This window comes from Tinamus guttatus, unplaced genomic scaffold (assembly GCF_059628265.1).
Source record: "Tinamus guttatus ecotype Peru unplaced genomic scaffold, ASM5962826v1 Tinamus_guttatus_pri_ptg000008l, whole genome shotgun sequence".
In the NCBI taxonomy this organism is placed as follows: domain Eukaryota; kingdom Metazoa; phylum Chordata; class Aves; order Tinamiformes; family Tinamidae; genus Tinamus; species Tinamus guttatus.
The window spans coordinates 3,213,998-3,240,086 of record NW_028288542.1 but is presented as its reverse complement, the minus strand read 5'-3'; the positions used below and the strand labels follow the sequence as shown (position 1 = coordinate 3,240,086).

The 26,089-nt window shown below is 42.9% G+C and overlaps 1 protein-coding gene across 1 annotated transcript; it reads right to left on the bottom strand.

Moving 5' to 3' along the window:
* Positions 1 to 423: 423 nt before the first annotated feature.
* Positions 424 to 25,701, bottom strand: LANCL3 (LanC like family member 3). The gene is made up of 5 exons (XM_088521741.1): positions 25,147 to 25,701; positions 4,766 to 4,889; positions 3,820 to 4,017; positions 1,842 to 2,049; positions 424 to 748 (listed from the first exon to the last, which is right to left on the bottom strand). The coding sequence occupies exons 1-5, from the start codon at positions 25,699 to 25,701 to the stop codon at positions 589 to 591; spliced, it is 1,245 nt and encodes a 414-aa protein (XP_088377867.1). The 3' UTR covers positions 424 to 588.
* Positions 25,702 to 26,089: the final 388 nt, after the last annotated feature.

The window sequence follows — 26,089 nt, the reverse complement described above, 5'->3', positions numbered from 1 at the left end:
CATAGGAAGATGAAAGAGCTCCAAGATACGGGTATTTTTAACACGTTTCTAGTACTAGTAAATGGAGTTTATGTAAAAATTGCCGGGTTTTGCCTTTGTGCAGTGTAGTGACATATCTAGGCCACCCTCCTTCTGCCAGCGCATTGCTGCGTAAAGATTTGTTTCTTCAGGCCTCTTCTTAAAACCCACTGGATATACCACCTAATTCTTTTTCTTGCATGTTCCTGTAAGTTTGTCTTGCTTTTTTCCCCCCCTCATGTAATCACCACATTACAAGTCGCATAATGCCCCTTTCCCTCTCACTTGAATAATTAGATTTTTGCTTCTTATTACAGCTAAATATTGACCCCCACCAAATTCAGTCATTCCCCCCCCTTTTTTTTTCACTGAACCGCTTTTTTTTTTTCCCCCAGCCCCACGCTTCCCTCCCCAAGCCCCCATGTGTTTCCTGCTTCGCCTGCCCCACGTGACATTAAGGCTAGCGTTAGTGGTGCCACTGGCTTGTTTCGTAAGGAACCTCTCCGGGCAGATGGGTGAAACTGCAGGTGCCCCCTCGTGTCGCCGGGAGCCCTTGGAGCTTGTTGCCCGCTACACAAAGACGCTGAAGAGAGGGAACTCGGCCTGGTTGGGCTGCAGCAAATCAGTCAGGAAACACACAGTCCCCGAGAAGCCTTCGTACAAACTGTATACGCTTTCTAAGGCCCGGGAGCCAGCCTTAAATTCTTCTGTGAATAAGAACTCCGCGAACCTAGGAAACAGAAAAACAAAGCAAGCTTCTTATTGTCTGGCATGCCTGTATATCTGCTTACTCATTGTTTGAAAGCATCATTTTATCAACAACTTAAAAATAGGGTGTTTGTTTTTTAACCTTATCTGCAAATTTGTGCTGTCTTCCACACTAAGCCGACATCACTAGCTCAAGAAGGGCAGAAGCTTAGCAGTCTGTACATGTGCTGTGCTTCTTTAAGAGCTATAAACTTTTTTTCTATGTCTCTATAATACATCTCATTAAACATTTGTTTACCCTATTGATAACTTTTAGACCGGTTATTATTTTAGTGGAATTCAGGCAATGTTTTGTATTGATGCAACAAATTGTGTGGTGCTGGAATAACTAAAATGAAATGTTCTTACTGCAAAACAATTGCCTGAAAATAAGTCTCCCTAATTACCACACCATTTCTCCTCATTATTCTATGCTGAAAGAAAAACAGTTATGAAGAGTGAATGCCTTCATTTTGAACATGTAAAGTAAATCACAGAAATATAAATTAAAGATATCTGCTGCAATGTGGCACAATTATTGAAGTAAGATGAACAGCACAATGCTCATCTGGTTAAGACTGGGGTGAGAGCTGTGTTTATAAAGTACACAGCAAAGGAAGTCCTAACCTTGTTTGCCACTTTTAGTAGGGACAGTGTCAAATGCTCTGAAAATCAAGATGAATCAATATAATAAACAATATCTCATTTTATCCTGCTCCTGGGCTTGGGTATGCAACTTGGCTGACCTCCCAGTATGAGGAGACCGGTAGGTGCAACACTCCTTTCCACCCACCCACCCAGATTTCCTTTAGAAAAATCCCAGGCTTGTGGGCAGGAAGGGAGCCAAGATGAACTCAAATCAAGCTTTGGACATCCTCAAACTAGAACTTCAGGGCACTCTGCAAAGTGCATTTGCCCCACGAATCAGAGGGAACCTCCAAGAAACAGAATTATATGAGAGTTTTAAACACTTGCGATTCATCAGAGGGTTGTGATCACAGATTTTGACCAGCCCCCTAAATGTTCTTGAAACTTGGGATTACTGCCTTACATGCAGAAGGTAGGAAGGAACTAACTTTTGGGCCCTGTAAATGTATTTGGAGTTCCCAGTGAGCCGGTATAGGAGCAGGAACACATAGGCACTACCGGCCACCCCATGGCAGATCCCTGGTCCCTTCTTCAAGAGGCCTTTCTGCCAAGTCAGCTCTCCACAGCGGATGCAAGTGTCCAGGTACTGAGGCTTCTTGGAAACCAGGTAAGCTTTGGCAAACAGGTATGCAATGCCTAGAAGATAGCAGAGAAATTGTCCTTTATAATAAGTACAGCCAAGGGCTTAAAAGAATGCGTAAGAAAATGCAAAATTAATACATCAGAAAATGTGGTCTCGTGCCCTATACATGACTGTATTACATGTCTCTATGCTAGATACAGGCATATGCCATCTGGTACACCAAAAGCATGCAGTAAGATATACTTAGCCACTATCTTTGACAATACCACTCTCAATCCTCTCAGTGCATGACTTAATTTCAGGGTTTACTCTAACTTTCCCAGTCCTTCAACAATTTAAAACAGGAGTCATATTTTTGCCTTTAAAACAGTAAGCTTTTAGCACTGTCTCCTAGTGGGTTTGAATTCTTGTTCCTTCACTTATTTAAGAAAATATTCAAATGTATTAATCATAATCTCCAAAATCAAAATTGCACAGCTGTACAATGTAATGTCAAAAGCATTCATAGGACATACAACCAAATCAAGTCCCTCGGGAAATGTTTAAAACAGCTCACTTGTGGTCTGAACATACACTGGAGCAGCTGAAAAATGTTCTTGTAAACTACCTGAGTTTTATTACCCATGAACAGAATATTACCTGTGGAACAGAATAGATTTTATAGGAGAGAACAATAACATTTAATTAACTTAAATAACTTTAAAATGTCTCTTCTATAATAGCCTTTGGGATTTTGTCACCTTGGTTCCGTCTCACTGCTTTTGTCGGCAGCAACTTAAACCCAGGCAAAGGCCACTCTCAAGATCCTAGGATGAGGAGGGCATCCTCCCCCAGCATTGCCTCACTTGGCCAGGTCTCCCACAAGTCAAGTTTCCTCCTCTTAAAAATAATTTTTAAAAAATCATTATACAAAAAATGTTCTCCATTCAGAATGTAAGAGCAAGAAGCTTGTTCATTAATCATACCAAGAAAAAGATAAAGCATCAGCAGAATGAACAATTAGTACAATGAGGTACTTTTGTAATTTAAATTGAGCATCTTTAACAGCAATGCACCAATGCTCATGAACACCCTTGAAGTCAGCTTTCCTGTAACCCGGGAGGTTCAGGTTACAGAATCATGACTCGTTAGCTACCAAATTCTGCCCAGCGGCAAAACAGTGTCTCAACATACAGCACTGCTTGCCAAAATCACTTGGCTACAGAATTAGATTTTCATCTAACAGACATCACCCTTGGTTCATCAGCCCAAACTAAGAACTCTGCTTCTGTCTCAAAAGCAGTTGCATATGGGTAAGTTCCAGAAAGAAGAGGCTCATGCTACCACAAACTTCTCTAGAGTCTGATTTCTGCATTATCTGTGTAATACCTGCAGGTTTAAACCTGCATTTTGGTAAGCGCAGGGGCAGAAACTCTTCTAAAGGCTTTCCCAAAACTCACAGGTGTATCTGCACCTGTGTAGCTTTGTACACAATTTTTCCATCGGGCCATATGCTGCCGTTCAGCTCATCTGTACCATTCTTCAAAGGCTTGTCACTCAAGGGAGTAAGAGTGTGGAACAAAAGGATCACACAGATCACCAGGCAGAATTCATTCAGCTATGATCACATATGCTTTTAAAGTCAAAGATACATCTGCCTTTCCAGCTGCTTCAGCAATAAATAAATGACTCCTAACTGCAAGAAAAAAAAAATCTGCCAGCTTCCCGTAAACTGTCAAAATCAGACAAATTTAACCTGACTTATCTTCTACATGGAATCACCTAACGTGGAAAAACAACATGATCAGCATCTGCCTGTTTCATAGCATCAGTTTGAAAAGAACCTGGAGCTCCGTGACACCAGTGGACAAGCTCATTCTCCCGCTCAATCGTCTCTCCCAGCTCCGGCGGCCAGTTGCTGTTCTGCTCTTGATCCATGAGAAAGTCAACGCTCTGCCACACAAGCTCCTGATCTGCTGGCTGGAGGTACTCATAATAGGAGAGCAACATCTGAAGGATGGAGGAAAGCCCATGGGCTGCACCTGGAAAGAACAGCAACAGAGGTGAGAAAGAGAGGGTACGATTAGGTTCTATGTCCTGAAGTATCTTAGGTGCATGACACTATGATTTGGTACCACCTCTGCCTTTTCCACTCCTCAAATTAAGCAAAATTTCACATGAATTTTGTATGCTCTCACTATGGTATGAGTGACTTGAATCACAAAGCTGAACTGAACCTAAAATGAAAGATGTTTCGAGATGTCATTTTTTAGGCACAGACTTGAAACTGAACCATTCTTCTGAGGTCTTTGTTGAAGCTAGATTGAACCTGGACCATAAAATATGTTTCCAGTTACGAGTTCAGCACAACAACTAGCTGAAACCTGAAGTTCATGGCAAGAATTGGGTGCACCTGCCAGCATCTGTGGAGCAGTATCGCATTGTCACTGCACTGTCACTAACGTCTGCAACCCCATCTCACACCTCCTGCGCTGTGATCCTGTACCTCAAGGACCCCACAAGGAACCTGTGCAATGACTTGTCACCACTGCCTCAGATGAGCTCCAACTAAGCTGCTCCTGCCAGGTAGGAGCTGACCAGTTTGAGCCCTGTTCTCCCTTGAGGGAAAAAAAGATGGCTAGAAACACTACTCTGAGGAAAGGAAAAAGTCCAACCTCAGAGGCAATGAATCCCACGCAGAATGTTTTATATATTTGATCTCTGCAGTGTTCGCTGCCAAAGCATCAGAGCGCTGCATCACTTACACAGCAGTTGGTCTTTCCTACTCACCCAGATACTCTGTCCCATAGTAGGAGTACATGAGCGGGAATGGTTTCCTCTTCTTCACTGCATATTGCTTTCCCGACTCTAATATAGCCAGGCAAATGGATTTTATCTGCGCTGGAGTCAATACCTAAATAGAAACATCAAAACAAACACAAAGTCTATTATAATTATGTTCTTTTTTAGACATCTTTCAGACGTCTGCTCTTCTCCTGGTGCAAAAGACAAAGCAAGGCTTTTAATCATGGGAGCGTGCCATAACGCACCGCACTATTAGAAGTCCCTCACATAACACACTACATTTACATAATGTTTCCCAAATCTTGAGCTGCACACACGGGGTGAAAGGAGGCCCGCTAAGAGCTACCGCCCATCTCTCCCGCAGACACATCGGCCTGAGGGCAGCTGCCAGCAAGCAGCAGACAAGCTGCACCACAACAGCCTGGAGGCTGCGTGAAGGGAGATTAGGAGAGCACAAAGGGGACGGGCTTAGAAAATGTGTGAATGGTACGGGCTTTATCAGGACGAACCGAAGAGCACAGAGGTTTTTTCAAGAAAGAAAAAATGATATGTTCTATTCTAAATAAATACTGAATATTTGTGTTCAGAAACAGCTCACTATAAAAAGAAAAAAAAATAGGCATTCTTACTTTGACAAAATGCTAATGAAAATGAAGCAGAAGGCAGACTTGTATGAACAGAAGCTAGTTACATTTGTTGAACTTCATCAAGGTGAAAAGGTCAAATGCCTTTATTTTATCAGGAGTCCTAAATAAGACATTGAAGGGCACCTCCTTCCAAGGTGCCAGAAGGTAAATGGGATTGACAAATCATGTATTTCCCCAGACACGAACTTCTTCGAGTCACTGACTTGAAGCATTCAATGCAGAATCTGTTTTGCAGGCGTTAGCCACAACGCTGGTGCTTTGCTCTGCATTGCCCTCATCAGCAATTCCCTGTGTCAGCCACCACCGTACGACGCCCACTGTCATTACATCAGTCACTTGTGGTAGGTTGTTTTTGGCTTTAGGGGAAACCAGTATGACAGCAGTATTTTGAAATAAACAAAGAGAGAAAGAAAGAAAAGAAAAAGAGAACCAAGAAATAAAAGACAAAATAACGCAGAAAAGAAGTCTGAATAAATAGCTTTGATAAGACAAATAGCTGTCTTAAAACCAGCTGGAACATCAAGAGTGTGTCTTTAAAACTTTTCTGAACACATTTCCTCTTGCTATAATTTATATTTTCAGAGGACTTTCAATTACTTCTCCATGATTAAAAAATATCTAGCATTAAATATGGAGAGAATGCTTATTATAAACTATATACTTTGGTTCGACCGAAAAAAGATGCTACAAATAATTAATACCACTTAGAACTTCACTATGAAAAACATTCTTTGCCTCTCTTATCTTGCTGCCTGATAGCAATACATTTCAGTATAGTTGCTCCAGATCACAATAATACTTGTACAACTTGAAAGGCAACCTAGTTCTGGTCTTGATTAATGTTCTGTAATTTTCCTGAAATAGAAGTAAATAAGTTGTTAAGACTCCACTTATTTTTCAGCAATTGTAAATGAATTAGCTTCACTGAATTTACAAAAGTAGTTTAATTTCTAAGCAAATGAGCAAATCACAAACATAGTGGCAGACACTGCATTCTCTTTAGGGTTCTGATTTTTTAGTCTTGCAGTTTTGGATCTAATCCTCCAAATCATATACTTTGTAAAAGGATTAGTAAGATATCACTTTAAAAATAAACGCAAAGGATAAGATCTTCTAGTTGTAAATCTGAAATGCAAGGAGAAAAAAAATCAGGGAATTTTCTGTATGTTATGGTTCCTCTATTTTATAAATCAACTAGCTTTCAATAAAAATCATGTTTTGATAAACCTATTTTTACGTTCATCACATTTAATTTTTAATTGACTTCAGAACTCCTTTAAAATGCTGATTTGTGTATTTTAAATGGACACCCATTTCTACCAAAATCCACCCTTATACACTACTGAGTAATGTAATGCTACCTAGAAAGAAATGCATCATTCCCCATTTTTCATATAAGTGTAGAAAGTTAAGCTTTAGGCTCTGTGACACTTAAGACACTTAAGCTTTGTGATTACTTAAGTGTATACATAGTGTATTCTTTCAGTTGGCATAAAGAGCTATTATTATTTAGCTATTTATGTTAGCTATTTATTATTTATTATTATTATATATTATTATTATTTGTTATATCACCTCGTCCCCAACATGCAAAAAGCCTAAATGCAAATGTAATTGCAAACTGATGGCTTAAATCAAGGTTTCTAGTCTGACCATTCAAATTGCAGTTAAAAGGTATGACTAAAATCAACCCATCTTGGGGCATTTCCAGATTAGTAAAAAGAAAATGGAAATTAAATATATCTATTTCTCTTAAAATAACTTTCTCTCTCTCACCATTGAGCCCGTGCTCTGACTCTAAACATCTGTGCTGACTCCAAACATTTCTTACCAAGCACTTGGCTCCACAGACCGTGCAGGGCAGCTGCCTCCTTTTCCAAAACATTTTGATATGGAAGGTTTCTATTTACTTCTTATTCTAGGAACTGGTTCACTGAGAACAGAGATGCTGGTTATTAGTGGCCTTCCAAAGGTTTAATGATTAGATATCACATTTCAGATCCTCTTTGGGTGGTTACATTTCATTTCAATAAAATCTCTGTAAAAACTTTATAAGATTTTTTTCATTTTTGTTCCATTGTAGTAGTACAAACTAGACCTAGGGTTGCTTGGGTGCCTAATGCTCATTTTCACTTCATTGTAGTCACAATCCCTCCTTGCGTCAGCAAATTACGGAGCGGTATGTTTAACTAGGATCAGCAAAGAAAGAGGCAGATCAACCCACAGTCTTTCAGAGGAAAATTTGCTTATTGATACTGCATCCTCAGGTGAAACCTGTGAGATGCTGTAACGGAGAATAAAGCCAATAATAAAATATACTAGTCAGGAAAAGAAAGTCGTACTTGAGATATCTGTGTACCTGAGAAACTTGTTTAGTAAGATTTAATATGAATTGGCTACCTAGTAGGAGGTAAAACTATTCTTTGTTATATCAATACTAATCCAAAAGACTACTGACATCAAGACATCTCATGCTGCTGGTCATTTTATTTTGCAGCAAACTCCTTTTCTGCTTTTAAAGATACCCCAACCTATCGCTGAAATGTTCATTTTAGTATCCTCCCTAAATCCCAGTTCAGAAGACTTTACTCAGAAGATTTTCTCTCTCTCCTGCAGTTTCCGTTTCATTTGGTTGCTGGAGCTATTTCCTGCTTTCCCTCACTGCCCAGCGGTGTTGCCTGCTGCTAAAAAGCCCCTCTATTTGCACTGGTGACAGCTGCTTGCCCATATATCTCTATGTTAAGTACAACACTTAGGGAGCACTGCAGCCCTTGGTGTTTGCACTAGATCAACACGTAGGAACCCGACGTACAGTCAAGGGCACCGCTATGTTGTTTCTACAGCCTCTCCCGTTTCCTTTTGTGTCACTCCAGACCATGCACCTTCTTCCTCCACAGCATTCCACATATATGTGAATTATTTAAGCCAGGTAGTCAGTAAATCCCTGATAAAAACCAGCTAGGAAGTGCTGCGTCTATAACAACCATGGAGCATTGTGCTTTTTTTGCTGTCAGCCTTTTGCAGCCCGAGACTGTTTAGCTGGAAGTATCTGATTTCACAGCTCCTTTTCACCCATCAAGAGGGAGTTCATAATCTATTGGTTATAAAAATGTTGTCATGTTTGTGTCTTTCAAAAAGTGCAGGCAGCTAGTTTGACCTTGAGGATTAGGCAGAGGGAAGCAGAACTCACTCTTCTTTGTGTCTTCTTACAGTAAAGTTTTTAGTACTTTATCATTCCTCCGAATGCTTGGTACTAATCCTTTGCGTCATGATTTACCTTTTGAAAAGCATGACTACATAAAGCTGCATATTTACATCGGATGGATTTACAGATTGCAAACTTTTAGTTCAGAGATTTTTATTTGTTTCTGACAAATCTTTCCTGCACATATTTAATAGAAGGCATTACAGAGTGTCACATATCTCTTATAGATGAATATTCTATATATTTTCTGCATATAGATGCATCGGTAGTTTTAGGAGGTAACATGTACTCTTACATTATTATGGAGAAAGTCTTCTATGCAGGTAAAATCTTTTAAATACACATTTAAAACATCAGCCCTGCCCCTGACGCACGTTTAAAAAGTCATTTACATGAATCTGATCCCGAGCTTTTTGTGGTGCTGTAAAGAGTGTCAAAAATAAGCTGAAAGAAAATGGGTCAGTCTAGGAGAACTAAGTGCCACTAGTGCCACATTCTGGAAGGCCAGCAGAGGGAGCCTGGGAATCAGGTATAATGTTCAAAACTGTGGTAAAAAGACTGTGCAGCTGGCTGCGTTCCTACCAGCCAAGGTCAAGCCCACCTTTAAAGAGCTTTTTAACTCTTCTGGAATAAAGGAGAATAAAGTTCCTTTATTCCTCTCAAGGAATGAAGTTACTTCCTGAACTAGCGAGGGTACCATTTCTAATACAACAGGCTTTGTGCTGTAACATCACCATGAAAAGTACTTTTTAGAGAGCGCACTTGCTCCGATTGCATGTTAACACAACTGCATGAATGTGCAGGCAGGGCACAGCTACCAAATAGCAGCTCCTTCACGTTCCCTGATCGGCTTCCCGCCTCCCAGCTGCATGCCCTGGCCTGTCTAGGAGGGAATTAGAGTCCCCTCAGCAGAACACAGAGCCCAGAACTTAATTTGGCAGACAAATGCAGTTATGATCGAGGGACTCAGACAACTCTCTTATGAGGAAAGACTAAGCGAGCTGGGCATGTTTAGCCTGGAGAAGAGACGACTGAGAATCTGATCAACATGTACAAGTACCTGAGGTGTGAATGTAGGCCAAACTCTTGGGGCCAACTCTTGGGGGCCAAACTCTTCTCGGTGGTGGTCAGCAATAGAACAAGGGCTAATGGGTATAAATTAAAACACAGGAAGTTCCGCCTCCACGTGAGGAAGAATTTCTTTCCTGTGGTGGTGACAGAGCCCTGGCACAGGCTGCCCGGAGAGGCTGTGGAGTCTCCTTCTCTGGAGATCTTCCAAACCCACCTGGATGCCGCCCTGTGCCACGTGCTCTAGGTGTCCCTGCTGGAGCAGCGGGGTTGGACTGGATGATCTTTAGAGGTCCCTTCCAACCTCAGCCATTCTGTGATTCTGAATTAATTAGCTTATTTAAAAATGGAACAGGTAAGATTTACAATTAAATAAGCTACAACCTTAGTCTTGCTCAGACAGGACTAATTTTACCTTACTGAATTCTACCCAAAATTTCTTCAACAGAGAAGCAAAATTGTTTTCCTTCTTTATTATTACTGGCCATGGCCATAAGGCATGGCTGAGCCATTTCTGGGGAACAGATCCTGTCATCTGGCCAAAATGGATATATCAGTAGTCACCTGTCTGCTATTCAAACCCTTCTTCAGAGCTGCTGGGTGCCAAGCAGACCCGCTCTGGACATCACTGCAGTCTATGACAGCTACAAATGAGCAGAGATTGGTGCCGCTTAGAAACTGCTTCCCTTTTGTCTGTGCTCCCTGCATAGACAGGAGCAAGATTATTTATGTAAAAGCCTCTTCATCAGTGGGAAACCCTTTGACTGAGTTTAGCCCCAGTCAGAAAGTGTATCAGCACAGGAGGTCTGCAGTGGACTCATGCCAAAACCGCAGCCACAGAGCAGTCACATCCTGATGGCAGAGCTCTCCTCCTGCCTTCTGCAAGTGTTCTTGGCAGATTTTCATTATGAGTCTATACATCTGCCAGGCTGGACACGATGCACTCTGCACTGAGTAACTGGCAGCCTGGTGTGTTGTAGTTGTGCTGTCCCAGGATCCCATCCCATCTCTTATGCTGGCAAGCAAGCAACATATGTTCTACCCATGTATTTTGGATCAGCTTACTTGCCTGTAACAGCAGGTCTGCTGGCTCATTTGAAGTGAATCCTTCGTCTGCTCCACAGACATTTCTTCTTGTGGCAGAGCTGCCCTGGTGTGTGCAGTTTTTATAACCTGGGCATAAGAGCCATTACCAACTCTTCCAGCTCCACTGCAGCATGAGAGAGGATTCATGAGACACTGTCCTCCTTGCAAAATATTAAAACTTTGTAACATGGATGGCAGAGCGTTCCCAAACATGCAGGAGCCATGGCACTGTCCTAAATCTCAACTCAAAAGTGATTCAAGTCCAGTTTACTTGGGCACTGTCATTTGCTATGGCAGCTTAGACAGGTCTCCTTGGAAGGGATCAGCTTGTTAGTGTTTGGATAAGAGGAACAAGGGACAACAACAAAGTGCACCCTTTCTGTTGTCTTATTTTACAAAACTTCACTAGTGTAGTGATCTCTCAGAGACTCTGTGCTCTGCGGTTCTAGTGTTTCTTGCCTTGGTTTTGAAGAGCCAGTTGGGTGCTCATTTGAAAGATGGCAATGAAAATTACACTGGAAGAAGTGCCACAAAACAGAAACTTGTTGATATAACTGTTTCTGGGAAAGAGGGGGAGGAAGATGAAGAATAAAAGAGCTCTTGCTTCCCGTGGTCGGTGCTAATTATCTATGACAGAAGAGAATGGCCTGAACACAAATTGAGCCTGGTGCTGGCCTGGAGAAAAGAGTAAGCAGCCTACACATAGCAGATTCATATGGTTATGTGGTTTTCTACTGCACCCTTCAGAGTTGTATCTCTGTGACCGAATTCCTGCATGAAGCCTGTCTCGCCTCTGAGCCTCCTGCGCCTCCTTCCAGGTTGTCACACATCCCGTTTTCATGCAGCAGTTGCATGTGTCATGAAAGCTGCACTTGTTTCAACAACAGTGAGCACGTTGCTCAAGTAAAATCAAGGAAATGCAGAATCAAAACAACAGATTACAATGGAAGAAACTATGTGATACAATACAAAAAATTTACCTCATGGAGACTGAGAAAGATCGATTGCTAGTTCTTTGACAGTATCTTTAAGTACATCCATACTGCAACTCATCATAAGTAATTCTGTCATCTTAATCACTTGGAGCGATGGAAAAGAGCTGCACAGTCCCTTCCAGCATCTACTTCTTCATTTTGTCAAAGTCAATTCCCTTGTTAAATCATTCATGCTGCTTTTAATATCAAAGTCCTCATTGACCTGAATGGGTCTTGACTTGAGAAGTGTAATTCCTGGCAAGTATTATAGAAGAGCTGGAAGTTTTACTGGCTCATCTAATATCAGTCCTAACATAGATATAGAAAAAGAAGCAAATTCATGACCGCCAGGAATGGACTTCAATAATTCACTTAGTAATTAGATCAATAAAGTAGGTTTCCTATGCCATGTAATTATTCTTCCAAATTATTGAAGCCCCACGTCTTGCCAGTAATGCAGTAGATCAGGTTTGCAGTCCTTTGAGATCAATGTTAATTTTGCCCTGAGATTTGTCTCTAATACTGAGACTACAGGAATACAGTTTCCTTGGCAGAGTAAAATGCTGACCTTGCTTTCAGAAGCTGATTAGACAACCCAAAAAAATACAGTAGAGCCAACACTGAATTCTTCAGTGAGTGTGGAGTGCATGCCTTCACTTTAACATTTTAAGTTATACACAGTAACATTTTAAGTTATACTCAGTAAAGAAATTTTCTTTGCTTCTTCGATTCCAGGCTGTGCACGCTCCATGAATAAAACTGGGTTTACAAGCAAGCAGGAGTCCTTCCTGGAACTTGTGCAGCAATTTTGCTTGACATCAATTAATATTCTGAAGAAGATTATTTCCTATAACAAGCTGCCCAATATACCTTCTTCCATATCTAAATGAAAGGAGCTTACTGATTTCAGTTCAGGTATTAGTCACTGCTGTCTTGAAGCCAGATATCCAAATTACGGTTTATATTTCTTTTGGGACAGGATCTATCTCTCTTACTGCAAAGCTACTTACTCTGCAAACACATCATACAACATTTAGAAAAACAAGGAATAAAATGATAGATGGCAGTTTAAATACCTAGCATCAAAATATACTGGACAAAGGCAAAACTATTTTACCACATTTGATATCCATTTTAACAAAATAATTAATCTTTTAAGCTGTTCTCTTAAGTCTTGTTTCATGCATGCAGACACGTCTTGACTGTAGTGCCCAAATCAAATTTCCACTGTTTTTCAGGGCATGTTTTTTTTCTCCAAGATCTACAGCATTAGGGCTGGAGTATACTGGTCAAAAACATATTACAACTTTATAACTAATCAAATATTACAATGTAAGCAAAAGCACATCTATTCATTTATGAAGTGTCTGGCTTATTGTTTGAACGGTTATTTGTTCTTCCTTTTTTGGCTTCCTCAGTGTTATGTTTAGCATTGTTTACTTGGCTGCAACTCATAAAATATGCCAGCTACATTCAAAGCAAAAGAAGACAGATTTTTTTTCTATATGCCATTAGGCAGTCTTATGGTTTTCTTCTGTTTACGTTAAAGGTACTGGATTACTCATCCTTCATCAACATCCAGTTCTCTTATCTTCCTCATGCAGCAATTCTAGTTTAACTCCAACACCTTTAGGGCTGCTTTGCAGATATTCACCTCCCCTCTCTCTCTGCAAGTGAGCATACTTCATCCACAAGATTAGTAAACTAAATAAAAAATAAATATGCCTTCTCTAAGCCTCATGACAGAAGAAAAAAAAAAAAAAACAGAAAAGATCATGGGAGAGGAGGACAGTGGCTGAGAGGACAGTCACAGGAAAACCTTTCACTCTATTTTGTATTCTTCTACCCAACCCAAAACACTAACAGCTCAGGTTACTCTCCCATCACAGCAGCAGGTTCCTACAGCCCAAAGAGCGGGGCATTCAGATAGATGTGGGGAATACAGATCCACATCTCTGGTCTGATCTGAGTAGCCGTTAGTCCCCAAATTCCTGCTATTTGAAGACGTATCCCGTTCATTGGATTCCGAGCCTGCAGTTTCCAAGAAGATTTTGCTCATGTACGGCTGTGAGGAACCAGCTCCTCGCTCCACACAAGCAGTGTGCAATGTACAGATGTATTTGTCTGTACAGATGATGTCCACGGCGGTGCTTTAGGTAACACAGGTGGGTGTCAGGGAAACTGAATGACTTTAGAGCCTGGAATTTTGGGTACTTCCCTTCAGGCCCTGAGCACAGAACATTTGAGTATTTTACACAAGTAATTTCAACTGAAACTGCAGGAGGGGGACTTGCCTTGGACATTTGCACCTCCAACCGCAGTCGGCAGCCGGACAAAGTTTTGATAATAAAACTTTTGAACTTGGGCATCTAGAATAGATTTAAGGCAATGGGAAGACCTGAAGAAATGTATAGTGTGAAACTATGATGTTTCTGTGGGATGGTACACCTGTGTAGGCAGTCCAAACTCCACTGGCCTTCTTGGTGCTGTACTGCATCAGCTCCTATCAGGACTGCCTGATTATCACTTCATTTCCACTAGCTGTTCCTTCCCATGCAGAATAAATGCAAGGAAACCTGTGATGTTGTTTTACATCAATGTGTAGCACTCTGATGTGCTATCAGGTTACCTCCAGATGTGCAAGCAACGATGCAACAGATATGCAGACCATATGCTAACACTCACATGAATTAAACATACGAGTAATTCTGGCCCTGTCATGCTCCTCATTGCTTGGGTCTCAGATTCTTCTGAGCACAGAGGATAAGTATTGTAGGTAATTCTCCCTAGATACATGTGCTCATATTGCTAAAAATAGACATCCTTTTAGCTCATTTTTTAAATCTCTTCAACTGTCTTCTTACTTTCCCTCTGCCTATGTAGCATATTTGGCACTTGCCTCAGTTTGAAAGTTTAAGTCGTTCTTATCCAGTAAACTGCCTCTTTTGGATCATTAGTGAAGATAATATATTAGGCTGATTCCTACATCCATCTCTGTAGTTCAAGTTCTCATCCTTTATTAGCATTTATGATTGGCTTTGCTTATGGCCTTTCGGCCAATTTGAAATCCACAAACAACATCCTCATCCAAGGCAGCGTGAATTGGGTTTTCAGGGAAGATTATATTTGACACTGCCTCAAAAGCTTTATTCAAATGTAAACAAGGTATTGGCTGCTGTTCTTCTATCAGCCACTAATTCTCTAATACTGTTACTTCCAGCAAGTGATCTTGTTTGTCTCGCAAGACTTCGTTATTCTTCCAAGTCCTGCTGCTTTATATGCACAGTTTATTATGTAGGTATTTATAAGGCATGTGATATCTAGAAGTATGCCTAGTGATTAGCTGCTGGGAAATAATGTGGCTACCTGCAAAGGCGGTTAAGTGAGGTAAACCATAGGATAGTACCATTCACAGGCTAACAGCAGCACGAGCAAGTCACTCTGAAGTGGTATCAGCCCTGCTTTCAAGCAAAGATAATTCCAGAGAACTCCACGTTGGCATCGTGATCTGCAGTTTGTGCCATGCCAATAGGCCTCTCAGTAGAAACACCAACTTAGGCTACCAGAAGAATGCTGACAGAGTAATGGAGGAAAACAAGATGAAGGTGAGCGGGTCCTTTGAGTCATGTGAATGTTACCCTTCCTCCCAAAGGTGGTGGCGGGCTGATGTAGTAATAAGCCTAATGATCTCTGTGCTGCCTTCTGGGGCTTCCCACGCACATTGACAAAGACAATTTTGAAGCAAAGACAGTAATAAGAGTTGCCAGTGGCACACATTGCTTCTACTGTCATCTCTAAATATGCCTGCAAATCCAGCTCTAATTCAAGTCACACTTCAAATACAGACAGATACTTAGAATTCAATATTGCCACGTTTCAAGGGCAGAATAAGGGTGACGGGATCAATCTGAGGAAGTGTGGGATGCCATGCTCTGTAAAACATAAATTAGTTGCTGATTAATAAGGCCACAATTGTACTGTTTTCTTTGTTAAAACTTCACCATTTGATCCTGAAATAAAAAAATATACTGTTATCAATCTTCCCTTTGCAGAACTCACCCTCAGATGTGACAGTCTATAATGAGCCAGCACACCTCAGGAAAAAGAGACTGCAGGGCCAGAAGATGTGATTTTGATTACTCCAAGGAGTTCACACTTTGCAGGGGAAGAAAGAAAAGGACCAGCAATAAGAAACAATCATTGTGTGAGTGCATTTGGCTGTTACCTTGCAGCTGACTATATCGAAGTGCTGCGTAAATAACTAACAGGAATCATTACCACCTCCTGCTACTGAGTATCCTGTGCTGTAGCTACTCTAGGAGTGCTCAATCCCATGCTCCACTTCCAGCAACTTGTTGTTCAACATGATAATACTCTACAGCCCTATGGGGAGAAGGGGAAAGATGGGAAGACGTGGCAAGCTGTATCTAGAGCTACAACTGGCAAAAGATGTGTTTTCCAGTCAAGCTTATTATGTTAAACTACATGTATTTAAAACTGCCAGATGTCTTCTCTACTTTTTCTGTATGTTTAAAATGTTCTGATGTCCTTTGGATTAAGGCAACTTCATTTCAAGGCCTCAGGAGGGCACAGAAGAGTTGCCAGCTGATTCATTTGGGGGCTGCCTTGCAAAAGTTTTTTTGGGGGAAGGGAAGGGACATGACAAAAGGACCTTGCCCCAAGCCCCTGCACTAAAGCAGTGTCCTGGCTGTGCACAGAAACCAGGAAGAATCTTTTACCACTTCTGGCCCATACTCAGCTTGGGGAGGTGCCTCCCTCCCCTGACACATCCAAGCCTAGTCATACATAATGTGGGACCACTGGCAAAGAGAAGAGAATTCTTCTCTTTTTAATATGTAGAATCAGGAAATAATTTTCCTTTAATATTGTTACAGCATTCCCTTCCCTCCCTGATTTGTGCGGTACAATCCACATCTTAGGATCATCTGGGCATTTTCACTAACACAGTCAGCATTGCAGGGACGCAAGGCACTGAAGGTGCCCTTCAACCATAGCACATTCCCAGTTTGGGGTTGCTTTTTTAAAAAATCTTTTATCCTAACACTGTTCAGCATCAGGAGACTTGCCTGCAAAAGCTAGGAGCAATTTTGTCAATCTTAATACTCAGCCACTGGGGAAAAAAATTGCCTTCTCCTGGTACAGCAAAGACTGACAGCAAGGAGGATGCATTTACTGACTGAGGCTCTGTGTCTGTGAATTTACTCCTCTAAATATCTTTAGATTTAACTCTGAATTTGACTCAACTTACCTCATTAAAAAAAAAATACTCCACAATATTTGTTTACCAAAATAAACTATCAGTTCTGTAATCTTCAGAGAGCAAAACCAAAACAGGCTCAATCCGCTCCTACTATCACTCTGTCTAGGTTTTGCCTTCTGGCGAAATTTGTAGCAATTACATAAGCATTATTCCCAGATATTTTTATCATCAAAATGCATGCGTACAAAAATGGCAGCCTGGTAGGAGAAAGCTCATAGCTGATTCTGCTCTGCAAGACTGAGAACAAACAAATCAACATTCACTTGAAGAGTCTGAAGGGAGATTGTTTTGTTGCTCTGCCATTACGAATATTCCTCAATGTCATATTTGACTATCTTATGTCTCATTAGATTTAAAGAGTTACACTTGGGAACGTGTATTTTGGGACCCATTGCTATTATAACTGCAATTTTGACTTATTCCATCCTTTAATCTTAAAAACTAAACCAACGAGATATAACAATCAAAAATATAGAGATGGCAGGTAGAAACACTGAGAAATTAGGGGTTAGTTTTACAAAGAGAAGATGGCAGTGTCAAAACCTTAGAGAAAATGACACGCTCAAAGTCACATGAATGTCCACGGCAAGGATGATGTTTCCAATCTCTGCATACAGTATTATTTTCTACAGGATAGTCTTTACTTCTGGAAAGCCAAAAACCACCTTTGGAGATGCTGAATGAAGCCATAAGAAATATTATTTATAAAGATAAAAGGATAGGCTTCCACTACCTCGTGCTGGTGGCGGGTCCAAGAGCATATGAAACATCCCTCATGAAGCCCAAAGACCTCCCGAGACAACCATGAGGCTGCAGGACACAATCGGTGGCGAGAAAAGTGCTTATACTGACCTGTATCTCTACATTAGTAATCAAGGCAAACCACAAGAAGAGAGAGGCTTAACCTGCATGCACTCCTTTAGATTTCATTTTTTTCTAAAATGGACAAAATGAAAACTTAACACGGTCTTCTCAAATACAGTGTTGCAAATGTATGTCAGTAGAGGAACCCTGCTACTGCATAGATGTCCTTGAATCTATCATGGCACATGTAGTGTTACTAAGTAGAACGACTTATCCTCAGTTTTCTTCAGGGAAGAAAGGAAACTATTTGGCATGAAGAAACAATGCTCCTCCACTTGCAAGAGCTTCTCATTTTCAATTTGCCAGCACAATGCCTGTGGTTCAGTGATTCCCTGGCATCCCATCACCTCTACCTACTCCACTTATTCACTGGCCTTTCCTAAAATATCTGGCCATGTAGCAGCAGCCTATTAAAAGATCTGGATTAGGGCAGGTCACGAGGCAGATGTGCGTCAGTGTCATGCTGGTGTGAGATGCAAACATCTCACTCAGCTGTATACATAGAAGTAAGACCTGCAAGAAACACCATGTTACCTTTCTGCTCGACTAGAGAAGTCTGTGCCAGAACTGTGCACAGACTCAAATCTAAATCCAACCAGAACTTCCTCAATTCGCCATCCTCAATTATGCTTCTCACAATTAATCCTTCAGCATCATAAAACACTGTTCTAGTGAGTGAATCAATGTTATCTGTGAAGAACACACCAGCTATATAAAACAGCTAAATGCCCTGGACATCTGGAAGGTGGTTTTACCTTCCATGATTAATTTTTCTTTTCCTTGGCCACTCAGTGCTATCTGACATCCATTCTGTCTCACTGGCGATGCTCTGTTCTTCATCAAGAGACAATAACACATTAAAATGAGGGATTCAAGAATGCTGATCTGCTGAAAAAAAAACAGATTTATGGTTCTGCTCTTAGACATCGTAATATTCTGAATTGAAAAACATCAAATGATTCAGCAACAGCTTGGATTGCTATTAAGATATTTCTTGATCATGTTTGTCTGAATTTAATTATTTTGCCTTCTGCTCCTAGACAAAAATTAAACAGTTGAGTAACTATTACTTGGAAATAAACCTAAAAAAACAGATAAGAAATGATTGCTTCTGACAGGGTATTTTCCTTGTGCTCTGTTGCGGCGGCGGGGACAGAAGGTTACGCAACAGCACCCAGTGCTTAATCTCATGCTTGTCCATAGCTGAAGAAGTGCCTGACAGACACAGACCAAGAGGCGTTTTGACAAACAGCCTCAGCAGAAGTGGTGACCTGATTGCACATAGTGAATTCAGATTTAAAAAAGAAGCGGAGGAGGAGATGGTGAAGCTGGCTGACAAACAAGACGCCCGTCTGCAGCACACACCTCACGCGGTGCCCTGCTGGGCTGCACTCCGGGCTCCGAGCAGCCCGTGGGGCTGGCACCTCCTCTGCCTTCTCTCCACAGCCTGGCCACAGAGCTAAGGGCTGATTTTAAGACTGTCCAGCTGGATTAGCAGAGAGGAGGTAGGACCGACTGGTTTAAGAAAGTGGAAGGCGAGAAGGGGATCGTTTCTGTATCTGAGCCCGGCTACTTGTGGTGCACAGCTGGGCACTGGTTTACCTGCAGTTCTAATGTCCTAATGATGAGTATTAAATGACTACCAAGATACTTCAGGCTTAATTTTATCCCCCTGTTTTAATGCTGCAAAGAGCTGATCATGTTACTTTTTCACTGGCAACTGTTCTTGACCTCCTGTGCTCTCTTCTGCTTTTTAGAGTAGTTCCATCTTTTACATTTTTATTTCTCTAGTCTGACAGGTAAGGTTTCCTAACAGCATTACAGGTGGGGATACCTACTAACTTACAGTATAAGATGCACGCGCTAGGAAAAGTCAGTGTCGGAAGTACAGAAATGTTCCGGAAAATCTCCGCATGTGCTTCTAGACATCAAGCAGTGATTTCAGTTATACCTTAGAGAAAGAAACTATGTAAAACCAAACAATTTTACATTCGGTATTGGCAAGCATTGGACATAATGGTAACTATTATGTGAGTACACACACATATAAACCTATGCAAAGAAAATATGGTAGCAGAAGTGCCACAATCAAAGACCAAGCAGATAAAAAAACGGTTTTCCTCAGCCTACTGCAGCATTTACTCCTCTAGCCCTTCCTTAGGCTGCTTTCTCCCTGCCCCTAACTCTTCTGCTGAGTGTTCTTCTTCTTTTAAATAAAGTACATTAGTCACTATATCACACCAGCTTGCCAGAGGATCCAATTTTAATTTTATTTTTTTAATCTCTCCTGCTCCAGGGTCTAGGTTATTTCTTGTCTTTCTTCCATTTAGCTGTGAATTCTATTACTCCTTTCCAGTTTTCTATTTTTATACTTTTTGCTGGTATTTTACTCTCCTACCTTTTTCTCATTCTGTTCTTGGCTCTTATAGTCTCCTCTCTTCTAAGTCTCTGACAAACTTCATTTCTTTCCATCTCTTCCCTGTCTCTCTCCTTTCACGCACTCCAACACATGCACACACTCTGCTCACACGCTCTTTCTGCTATGCCAGTCAGGACTGCTGGATACACTACCCTTTGAGTTAATTGCAGGGGAGAAACTCTACATCCTTTGTGAGAACCACATCAAAAACACCATGTCCTGGATCACTACAGACATAAAAACCAGATAAAGCTGATGAAATACAGAATTGTATCAAAGGAACTGTTGACATACGCACAAACCATAAAATATAAAAATCTAGAAATTATTAAGGCAATACATTTGAAAAACTTCTTGTATTCCATCAGACTGACCTTAAGTGACTAATGCTGTGGGTAGCACCAGCTGCCACCCAAAATCTACCCCTCTCCCTGAGATCTTCACTGGTTCTTCAGTCTAGGTGCTCTGAAGGCTCTGGCTGCTTGGAGAATGGAGACACCAGATGTGCTCAACAGGTCCAGAGGACTGAGCAGCACTGTGTACACAAAAACATCTCCATTCTGACTCCTGGTTTTTGCGATTCAGATCTCAATCTTGAGCCCAGCAGTGCTGCAGAGGCAGCACTTGCTGCTATGCAGGAGGGAAGGACCCTTTGCATGGAACAGAGTTGCTTCCAGCAGGCTAAGGAGCAGTACTGACAGACTCTAAAGGGTGACCTAAAAGTTCTCCACAGAAACAAGGAAGATGCATGAGCTGTCCAGGGTTAAGAGTTAACTTCTAGAATGTGAAATTTAGAGGGTTAAAGAGGTGGATGGGAAGGCAGACAGATTCATTCTGGATACAGAAGATTCTCCTGGGTAAATCTCTCTCTCTCTCGTTAAATAGCGATGCTGTAACTTTGGTTCTGCACAGCTTAGCTTGCTTTGTCAGCAAAAAGATGAGACTGCATAGGCAAAATTTTTTTTACACCAGCACAAAGAAGCACAGAGAAACCTGACACAGCTTTTGTATGAGACTGTCCTTACAGAAGACAAGAGTGGTGGATTGCTACCACTCATCATCTATAAACTGTAAAAATCCTTATATCTGCAACAAAATATATGTGTACAAACTTGTTTCAATCAAACTCCCAATTCTGGCAGGATCCACTCTGAAATGTCTGTATTACAATGCTTTCCATTGGTGGTTAAACAATACACTTAAATGCAACATTTTCAAAAGTATATTCTCTATCTCTGCAATTGGATATTCAGCTTCCACTGTGTGGAATTGAATCCATGAGGCCATTCATTCTGGGTGACTCAGGCTGAGAATCTGCATGCTGAAAATAAATAAATAAACAAACAAACAAACAGATTTGTGTTACCGTACTGAGGAGAAATGGAGCAGTTCTGAAATTTAGACCCAAGCTCTCTCATAGTGCTTTCCAAAACCAAACATATTTAAATTACCCTCTTTGTTCCTCTTTATTAAAAAACAAACAAACAAACAAACAAAAAACCCCAATTTATTTCAAACTCCCAATTTAATTTCAACAATTAATTTAAACAAATTAATTCAAAATCTGACCTAAGTGTGTGGTCTGGAAAACCATGGAAAAAGAACACATATTTATTTAAAAGAGGCCGGCTAAGGTCAGGAGCTTTTTATCATTACTGGTATCTCATTTAAATTCTGCATGGCCAAAATCTCACATCGAGTCTGTGCCAGGGCCTGTGTGACATGCTCTGGTCATACACAGCAGCCAGAGAAGACAGACTTTCTGGCAGGGCCCTACGGTCACACGAATGCTTCCAGAAAGAGCATTGCCCTTTTGCTGCCTCTCCACGCGCTGTGTGACTGTGTGTATATGGGTAGAAAGCATGGGTAGAGACAGAAAACTTACTCAGCCAACGGCATGAAAGAGCCTAACAACCTCTGCAAACTCTCAGTCTCTGCCTCAGTGCAGGGAACTGGCTGCTTTCACTGTCTTGCTGCGCCAGGGGCTCATTCAGCAGACCAGCCCTCCAGGTACTGGCAAGGAAGGGTCTCTTAAAACATCTGAAATGTGATTCAAAATTACTGCCCCTTCACTGAAACCACAGCACAGGGCTGCCATGCTGGGTTTTACTGTTTTGCCTCCTATGTGGTGTCCTGTTGTTGGGTGCTGCGTGGTTTTTTGCTGTATCCCAAAGCTAGTGGAAGTCAGTCAACCCCACTGAATCAGCCAGTTATAAAAAGCCAACCTAAACTGTGCTACATGGCTGTAACATCTTTGCAGAAGATAACACTAGAAGCATCAGATGTACTTAAAGAAGACAGAACGGAAAACAAAACTTCCCTGAACAAAGGAAGAGCATTGAGGCTAAGGAAAGTATAAACATTAAAGCACAAGCATCTTGTTTATATGTAACAAATCAAAACGAAACACTGTTTCTGTCAAAAAAAATATTTTAGCCATTTCTTTACAGGAAGCACTGATTAAAGTGTAGCAGAAATAAGCTCAAAACAAATGTCTTTCCTAACAAACAGCATGGCTGTGCATAACGAAGGCAAATCCCACCAAGTCTCACCAGCCAAAGCAACCCTGACTCATGCAAAAGTCAGCCTTCCAATTCACTCAGGTGAATCAATATTCATTGGGAGAAAATGCCGCATTAGCCTAAAACTCTGAAAATGAGCAGAATGGGAATCCTGTCTTCACATGAGATCAATGCTGCTCAACAGACTGGATCTTTCCAGGCAGTCAGTTAACTTTCTGGACAAGCCTTGAAACACTGAGACTGCCAAGCAAAGAGCTGCAGAATGAGGGAAGGAGAATTGAGCTAACCTCACTTTTACTGACATAAAGTAGTCTCCTCCTTTCCCTGACCAGAAAAGAATCAAGCCCTCAACAGAAAAAGAATCAAGCCCTCAACAGAAACTCTAAATTTTGTTCACAAAACTGCTTTTCTAGGGCAATGAATTTCTCATCTATCTAATTATCTAGAGGAGAGAGAGAGGAAAAAAAAAAGTCATAGAGACTGCAATGGCCACATTTTGACCTAAGGGATGGATTTCAGTTTGTGCTGGAAATGTTTGCACAGCAGCCTCGGAAAGGCACACGGCAAGAAACAAAACACACTGCAATGATCCAGGTGAGACTGTGCACAATCAAATTACAGGAGATGGCATTTTCTAGCGGTTAGAGTCACAAGACATCGCTGCTATTCTAGGTTGTACCTGACTTACTGTTTGACCTTGAGTAATAAATGACGTGTACCTGCTCTGGGCATCTTTTTTTCCAGTGTGAAAAGATGCAGGATCTGGCCTGGCTGTGTGTTAACTAAAGCAGCTCTGTATTAGAATGGGAATGCTCATCAGTGGATACAAATTTTGCCCAGGTATGACTATACATGGCTACAGATCATTGTTTTATAACCAAGAGCAAAAGAGAAAAAAATACTTTAGGCATAAAATATTTTAATTAAAAGTTCTAGAATTTTTATTAAAATTCAAAAATAAAACTATTTTTATTAACACTTAACAGTCATAATTATTTTGCTTTTCTGTTTCTTTCACTATGCACTTAAAATTACAATGTGGTAAATGCTAGGAAAGGATGCCTAGCTCACCAGAGAAAACATGAGCAGGAGGACACAGGATTTGGATTCGGGGTATTCCAGGTGTGACTCTGTCAAAATAAACGCCAAAACACTGTCCTCACGCCCAGCTGCTAGAGGGAATCCACAACATGTGCAGACCTGTGTTTGGCTGTGGGGTAGTTTAACTCTTTACTGCTGTGTCGAAGCACAGCTTCACACCTTCAGCAAGAAAGCAAGCAGAGAGGAGGGCTTTTCCCTTCTTTGTAAGGCCCGTCAGAAGGCACCAAGAGACCGCACCTGCTTCAAGGGTATAAGACCAACGGATGGGGAAATAGATGGAGCATCAGGGGCCAGGGTGCCTCTCTCCTATGGCTGGTGTGGCACACCATCATCGTAAGCACCAGAATGACTTGGACTACGAGAATAACCGTGCGTCCCCTCACACCAGTGCTGCCACATGTTCTGTGTAGGACTGAGCTGCGGCTGCAAAGATCAATCTGCCCCTCAGGACAAAAGAATGCTGCCACACTGAAAAGTTATGGCTATGTTATTCATAACCACAACACAACCATTTTACAATTATGTTTCTTCTGACAAAACCCTGGCCAAAGAGACAGTTAGCACATATGCTACTTCAAATGTTTAGTGTTGTAAGAATTTTTGGGCAAAGCGGTCAAAGAAAATCAAAGGATTTAACATCCTTTTTGCCTTTTCTGCACGAGTATCTACAATAAATGGATTTCCTTGCACTCCAACTGCCATGACTGATACTGGACAGGGCAGAGCTCCTTGTTTTTACTGTATTTATTTACTTGTAGCACTCGCTTCTCCTCCCAGGAGACAAAGAAGCCAGAAGCATTGGAACTCGCAAATCTGTGACTAACAGAGGAAACAAAGATCAGACATGACAAGGGAACAGGAGTGCGATCTAAGAAATGCCCGCTCGGGTACAGCACTGGCCACTCGCTGGCAGCATAGTCATAGCAAACGGCATGGGCAGCATTAATTATTATCCCGGGGCAGCCAGTGCAAGCCCTGGCGGAGGGCGAAACCCCGACTGCCGAAATCAACGGCATCTTGAACTGCAACCGCGTCTTCCGCGTGCAGAAGCACCCAGCTTCAAAGCGCCAAGACACAGGGCCCCGATTCCCCCAAACACCGCGGGCTTCTCCCGCGTTATTTTTGCGGCGAGAGCCCGAGCGCCGGCGCCTCCACCGGGCGCCCCCCGCGCGCAGCCCGCGCCGCGCGGCCGCCCTCACCTCCATGCCCAGGCGCTGCTTGAGCACGAGCGCGGCGCACAGGTAGCCGGCGCGGCCCACGAAGAGCTCGTCGGAGCCGCACTCGAGGAAGGAGAGCGGCGCGCACAGCTCGCACAGCTCGCGGAACTTGCCCAGCGCGCGCGCCAGCTCGGGCAGCCCCAGGGCGCCGTAGACGAGCGCCGCCACCGCGTACACGCCGGCGCCGCCCAGCAGGAAGGCGGCGCGGGTGTCGGCGTCCGCCTCGCCGCCGCCCTCCTGGTAGCGCACGCAGGCGTCCGCGAGGCGGCGGGCGGCCCGCAGGTAGGCGTCCCGCGAGGGCGCGAAGAGCGGGCACTGCGCGACGTGGTAGAGCATGTAGGCCACGCCGGCCACGCCGCCGTACAGCCCGCCCTGGCAGGCGCCCAGCGGCGGCAGCTCGCGCAGGATGCGCTCGATGGTGGCCGTCACGAGCGGCACGGCCGCCTCCTTGCCCGCCGCCGCCGCCTCCTTGCCCGCCGCCGCGGGGCTGCCCTGGTAGTCATCGAAGCGGTTGGCGAAGCAGCGCTGGCTCGACATGCCCCCGCCGGCGCGGCGCGGCGCTCTGCGCAGCGGGCGGCGGCGGGGGCTGCGCAGGCTGAGAGGGAGGGAGGGAGGGAGCGGCAGGAGGCGGGAAGGAGAGAGGGAGGGAAGGCAGCGAAGGGGGGCGGGAAGGGGGGCGCCTCGCGCCGCCTCCTGCTGCCGAGGGAGTCGGCGGCCGTTGGGGTGCTCGGCCGTTGGGACCCGCGGCCGTTGGAGTGGGAGCCGTTAGCGCCGACGACCGTTGAAGCGGGCGGCCGTTGGGACCGGCGGCCGTTGAGGCGGGCGGCCGTTGGCACGGGCACTGCGGTGCCCCTGCGAAGCGGCAGCGGTGGCTGCTGAATCACGGCCAGCAGAGCGGAGCGCGGCCCCCGCCGCCCCCAGCCCG